The 6,116-nt window shown below is 40.4% G+C and overlaps 2 protein-coding genes across 2 annotated transcripts; both read left to right on the top strand.

Annotated features, from left to right (window-relative positions):
* Nucleotides 1-978, top strand: LOC130613462 (uncharacterized). The gene has a single exon (XM_057434803.1). It carries the CDS (start codon nt 1-3, stop codon nt 976-978), a length of 978 nt encoding a protein of 325 aa, XP_057290786.1.
* Nucleotides 979-1,648: 670 nt separating this feature from the next.
* LOC130613463 (uncharacterized) lies at nt 1,649-5,143 on the top strand. Its single transcript, XM_057434804.1, has one exon. The coding sequence runs from the start codon at nt 1,649-1,651 to the stop codon at nt 5,141-5,143; it is 3,495 nt and encodes a 1,164-aa protein (XP_057290787.1).
* The last annotated feature ends 973 nt before the right edge of the window (nt 5,144-6,116 follow it).

The raw sequence follows: 6,116 nt of genomic DNA on the forward strand, positions 1-6,116 counted from the left end.
ATGTCTACTGCGACTACGAGGAAGAGTGCAAGGCGAAAGGGGTTGCGGTCTATTGCGAGCACTTTGCGCGAGCGAATTGATGTCATAGTTAAGGACTTTTCGGAGGAGAAACGAGCAGAAATTATTTCTTTACAGACCACTTTAATTGACACTGTTAAACAGTTAAAGGAGTTAGATGAAGAGCTATACGGTGTTTTATCAGGTGAAGAGATCGAAACCGACGTTATGGAGGCTACAGAATTTTATCTATTAGTGAACATGAGTCTCGCGACTATTACTACCGCTACCGGACCACATGTTTCAGCCACAGAATCGACACGGTCTGTTGAAAAGAAATCGATGAGACTACCCAAAATAGAACTGAGCAAATTTAATGGGAACCCTTTGAATTGGCCCTCGTTTTGGGACCAGTTTAATTCAGCCATTAATGACAATGACAGTTTGAATGCAATTGATAAATTTAATTATTTGAAGAGATACGTCGAAGGAACCGCTTTATCAACTATTTCTGGGTTAGAATTGACGAACAGTAACTACGAAAATGCTATAGAGTTGCTTAGAAACCGTTTTGGCAACGAACAGGTGCTCATTAACGCGCACATGGAAGCCCTGTTGAAGATTGAGTCAGTACGATCAATGGATAACACCCAACAATTGAGAAAACTTTATAATGATGTTGAGAACTGTATTCGAAATTTGAAAAATTTGAAGTATAATAGCGAAATGCTGAGTTTATTGATTCCGGTTCTGAACGAAAGAATTCCCAACGAATTACGAATGATTATTTCTAGAAACTTTGGAGAGGAGAAGTGGAAAAAAATGTGTTTTCTGTCACGATTCTCACTCTCCGTCGAGGTGTTCAAAAGTTACCAACGTACAAACACGTTCGCAAATTATGAAAAAGGAAGGGCGTTGCTTTTTATGCTTGCAGCATGGACACATTTCAAAGAACTGTTGTTCAAATTACATATGCAATAGATGTGGAAGACGTCACCACATCTCTTTGTGTATGAAAGAAAAACGTGCCGAAAGAAAAGATAAAGACAACAATGGCTCGGAGGAAAACCCTTCTAACGAAACCAACGCGAATCACATCAGCCAAGAAAACAAAGGAATTCTTTTGCAGACGGCTAAAGCTTTTGTTTCGAAAGAAAGGGAGAGCAGGAACATACAAACGAGATTCATGTTTGATTCAGGTAGCCAGAGAACATATGTCACAAATGAACTGAAAGAAAAACTGAATTTAGAAACAATTCGAAAGGAGAAATTAATTATTAACACTTTTGGCCATAGCAACAGCCAATCGAGAGAGCTACCCGTTGTTAAGTTGTATGTAAAAACCCCTGACCGCTCATCTACCGTACCCATCGAAGCCATTGCCGTACCAAACATTTGCGCTCCTCTCTCAAATCAGAATGCGAAATATTACGCTGATAATTACGAACACTTGAAGCGGTTGAAATTAGCAGATTTTTCAAATGGTGAAACGAGAATGAATGTTCACGTTCTGATTGGTTTAGACCATTATTATTCATTCATTACCGGCGAAGTTGTTTGAGATCCGAGAGGCGGTCCTATCGCTATCAATTCCAAACTTGGCTGGATTTTGTCCGGAGGTGAACAGTCGAAAGCGAACGAATCAAGCTGCATGGAAGTCCACGCCTGCCGTATTGATACCGGAAACACAATTCTCCGTGACGAGTTGAACAAGTTTTGGCAAATTGAGTCGATCGGTGACGGAGAAAACGAAAACGTATTATCTTCCTTTAAACAAACTCTTGAATTCAACGGTGAACGCTACGTGACCGAATTACCATTTCGTCCTGATCATGATAAACTTTCCGATAATTTTGCAGTTTCGAAACAACGCTTAGATTCTCTTGTTAACAAACGATTACGAAATGAACCTGATTTAGCTGTGCAATACAACGACGTTTTTGAAGACTACGAATCGAAACAGATTATAGAAAAAGTTCCAGAAAGTGAGATAGCTTGCGAAAATGCTTACTACCTTCCGCATCATCCGGTTGTACGCCAAGATAAAAGTACAACGAAAGTTCGTCCTGTTTTTGATGGATCTTGTGCCGTTCACAAACCATCCCTCAATGACATTTTGTACTCTGGTCCTAATTTACTTGCTAAGGTGTTTGACATTCTGCTGAGATTCCGTACGAACTACGTCGCTTTAGTTGCTGATATTCAACAAGCCTTCTTGAATATTGAAATCGCTGAGAAAGACCGTAATTATCTTCGTTTTTTGTGGAAAGAAAACCCTACAGAGAACGATTCAAAGCTCATTATCTATCGATTTCTGCATGTCGTGTTTGGGTTAACGTGCAGTCCGTTTTTACTCAATGGGACAATCCAACACCACTTGGAGACTTACGAAATTATCTGCCCCGAAATTACTGATGTTTTGAAGGATGACTTGTACGTCGATGACCTAACAACCGGTACCGATACCGTAACTAAAGGCAAGAAACTTTACGAAATTAGTAAACAAATCATGAAAGAAGGAGGGTTCAATTTGCGAAAATGGGCTACTAATAACAATGAATTACAAACTTTTATAGATAAAATTGAGAAAGTGAATTCTGAACCGAATAGCGACAAAACTGTTAACCCCAAAGTATTAGGGGTCGAGTGGGACATCGACAGAGATATTCTAGTGTACCGATTTGACGAGTTATTGAAACGAGCGAAAGAACTGTTTCCAACAAAAAGAAACATTTTACGTATATCTGCTTCATTTTATGACCCGTTGGGCCTGATCGCACCAATCACCACCAAAGTAAAGGTTCTTTTCCAGAAATGTTGTCAACACAAGTCCGACTGGGATGATCCACTGCAAGGGGAACTGCTTAAACAATGGAGAGATATATTGAACGATTTTGCGAATTTACAAACTTTTGAGATACCACGTTATTTATTCTGTGAACCGCGTCATGAAATTCAATCAATTAAACTGCATGGATTTTGTGATAGCTCGACGATTGCCTACGCTGCTGTGATTTATGCAAAAATACGAACTAACCTCGGCGTAAGTGTTTCGCTAGTGACTGCTAAAACGAAAGTTGCGCCCCTAAAGCCGCATTCTGTTCCACGTTTAGAATTGCTAGGATGTGCTCTCTTAGCAAAGTTGATGAGCCATGTGCTTAATGCGATCAATGGTAGATTGAAAGTTGATCGTTTTTTCGGTTGGTCAGATTCGGAAGTTGCCCTTTGTTGGCTAAAAGGCAAATTGAAGCAGTGGAAGCCATGGGTAGAAAACAGAGCTGTTTATGTTCGATCAGTCATTCCATCGGAATCATGGTTTCACGTTTCCACCATTCATAACCCCAGTGATATACCTACCAGACCAGACAAAATTGGTGACTTCAATTCAAATTTGTGGTTAAACGGTCCTGAATTTCTGTCTGATTCCAGCTTTGTTCCACCTGAGTTTTATGTCAACAAACATTCATTTGATGTTTTGTCAGAAGAGAAGAAAGGTCATGTCACTACTAACATTAGTCATTCCACTCATCATTGTCATTCGCAGTTACATGATATTATAGACGAGACTAAGTTTAGCTCACTGAAAAAGCTTATAACTACCATTGGATATGTTTACAGATTTGCGAATAAATTGTTAAATCGAATTCGAAAAAGAGACTTATCAGTATGCAACGATCGTGAACTGTCGACTCAAGAATACAAAAGTGCATTTGATATTTTGATTACAAACAATCAACGAAAACTTCGAAACAACCAAAACTACTTCAACAAACTTTCGTCCGCCCTGAAGTTGTTTTATGATGAGAAAGGAGATTTACGTGTTAAAGGACGTTTTGGTGAGAATAAAAAGCTTTCATATGACGAAAGGTATCCGTTGATTCTTTCGAGTGATTCACATTTTACAAAACTTCTGGTTGAAGATGCCCACGAAAAAACATTTCATCAAGGCGTAGAAGCGACACTCAACATGTTACGAATGAAGTTTTGGATTCCAAAAGGTAGACGCACAATCAAATCCATTTTACGACAGTGCATTGTTTGTCGACGATACCAAGGCAAACCTATTAAATCACCACCGACTCCAGATCTACCAGAATACAGGTATTGCGCTTCGAGAGCTTTTGAACATGTTGGGTTCGATCATGCTGGTCCACTCTACATTCGTACCGAGAACCGAAACACAACAAAGGTATACGTATTAATACTTACATGTGCTACTACTAGAGCTGTGCACTTTGAGCTTTCACCCGATTTAAAGACGCCAGCGTTCATTAGAGCTTTCAAAAGATTTCAATCCAGAAGAGGAACGCCTGCTACGGTTGTGCATGATAACTTTAAAACGTTTAAATCTAACTATGTAAAAAGATTTATGAGACATGAGTCTATTGAAACTAACCCGATTCTCCCCAAGAGTCCTTGGTGGGGAGAATTTTATGAAAGGATCGTCAGATCAATGAAAACCGCCTTGCGTAAGACCATTGGGAAGGCACTATTGACTTTCGAAGAGCTCGAGACAGTTCTGTGCCAAGTTGAAGCATCGATTAACTCAAGACCACTTACATATCAGAGTGAGGACGATCTTGGACAGACTATCACACCTTTGCATTTGATTTACGGCTCGAACATTGTTGGTGCTGAATGTGTCCCAATGAATGATACCGACCAGTGCTCGAAACGATTACTTTATGTACAACGAGTGCTTGACGATCAGTGGCGACGATTTTATCGAACGTATTTGAACGAATTACGGCAACATCACTTCTACAGAAAGGATGGCAGAGAAACACCTGATTTAAAGTTGAACGACGTCGTGGTGGTGAAAGATGATAACCAACTGCCAAGAAGTAGATGGTCATTGGGTAAAGTTACGGAACTGATCTATGGAAAGGACGGATTTATTCGTGGTGCGAAGATTCAGGTTAACACCAAGAAAGGACTTGTTTCTACGATAACGCGTCCTATTCAAAAACTGATTCCACTTGAAATAGCAAATGAGACTGAAAACGAAGTTAAAAAAGTTGAAAAAAGTGAACTTGAAAAACCCGCTGAAGACACTCTCAATGAAGATGGGCAACAACGAAGGCCGACGAGAAAGGCTGCGGTTGAAGGACAGTTGATGCGTAAACTCCGCGAAGAGTATTTATAGTTTTTTTTGACATATATATATATTTAGGATTTCTTTATGTTTAGTCATACCGTGTTGACATCGGACATGTCAACGGGGGGAGTATGTAAATAATGACGCCATTATTATTTTTTCGGGGTTTCCCCGCATTCTTCTTTTTTTGTTGTACAATTTTTCTAGAGAGTATAGTTGAGAAAGATAACGAGTAGAGTACACGAGGTACTTGATTTTGATATTTTATGAATCTTTAAATGCTGTAACATGGCCTTTTACAGACTAATAAAGGTCTTACACGCAAATCACGTTCTTCCACGCCCCAAGCAAGGTTACCAATGGTCTAGTGTTCCCAGTCTTAATGGAATACGACGTTCCAAGTCATTTTCCTTGGCGCCATGGCTTTAGCACACTGTTAACTCCGTGCACGGCCCTCTAAAGGCTGTAATATTGCCATTTGCAACCTAATAAAGGCGTTATACGTAAATACCGTCGTTCCACTTGCCTGCACAGGTTAACATAGGAGTAGTCCTTTTAGTCTTAATGGACTATGACGTCCCAAGTCCTTTTCCTTGGCGCCATGACTTTAGAACAATGTTAACTCCGTGCACAGCCCTCTAAATGCTGTAACACGGCCTTTTGCAGACTAATAAAGGCTTTAAACGTAAATACTGTCGTTCCAACTGCCTGCGCAGGTTACCATAGGAGTAGTCCTTCCAGTCTCAATGGACTATGACGTCCCAAGTCCTTTTCCTTGGTGCCATGGCTAAAGAACACTGTTAACTACGTGGACAGCCCCATGTAAGCCGTATTATAGCGTTTGCAGCCTAATAAAGACCTTAGACGTAAACCACGTGCTTCCACGCTCCCAGCCAGGCTACCATTGATCTAGTCCTTCCAGTTCCAATGGACTACGACTTGCCAAGTCGTTCTCCTTGGCGTCATGGCTTTAGAGCTCTGTGAACTATGTGCACAGCCCTCTATATGCTGCATTATGTCC

Source organism: Hydractinia symbiolongicarpus, chromosome 11 (assembly GCF_029227915.1).
Source record: "Hydractinia symbiolongicarpus strain clone_291-10 chromosome 11, HSymV2.1, whole genome shotgun sequence".
NCBI classification, from domain to species: Eukaryota; Metazoa; Cnidaria; class Hydrozoa; order Anthoathecata; family Hydractiniidae; genus Hydractinia; species Hydractinia symbiolongicarpus.

Excerpts from the sequence above, each read along its gene's own strand:
- LOC130613463 (XM_057434804.1), top strand. The coding sequence starts at position 1,649 with ATGGAAGTCCACGCCTGCCGTATTGATACCGGAAACACAATTCTCCGT.
- LOC130613462 (XM_057434803.1), top strand. The coding sequence starts at position 1 with ATGTCTACTGCGACTACGAGGAAGAGTGCAAGGCGAAAGGGGTTGCGG.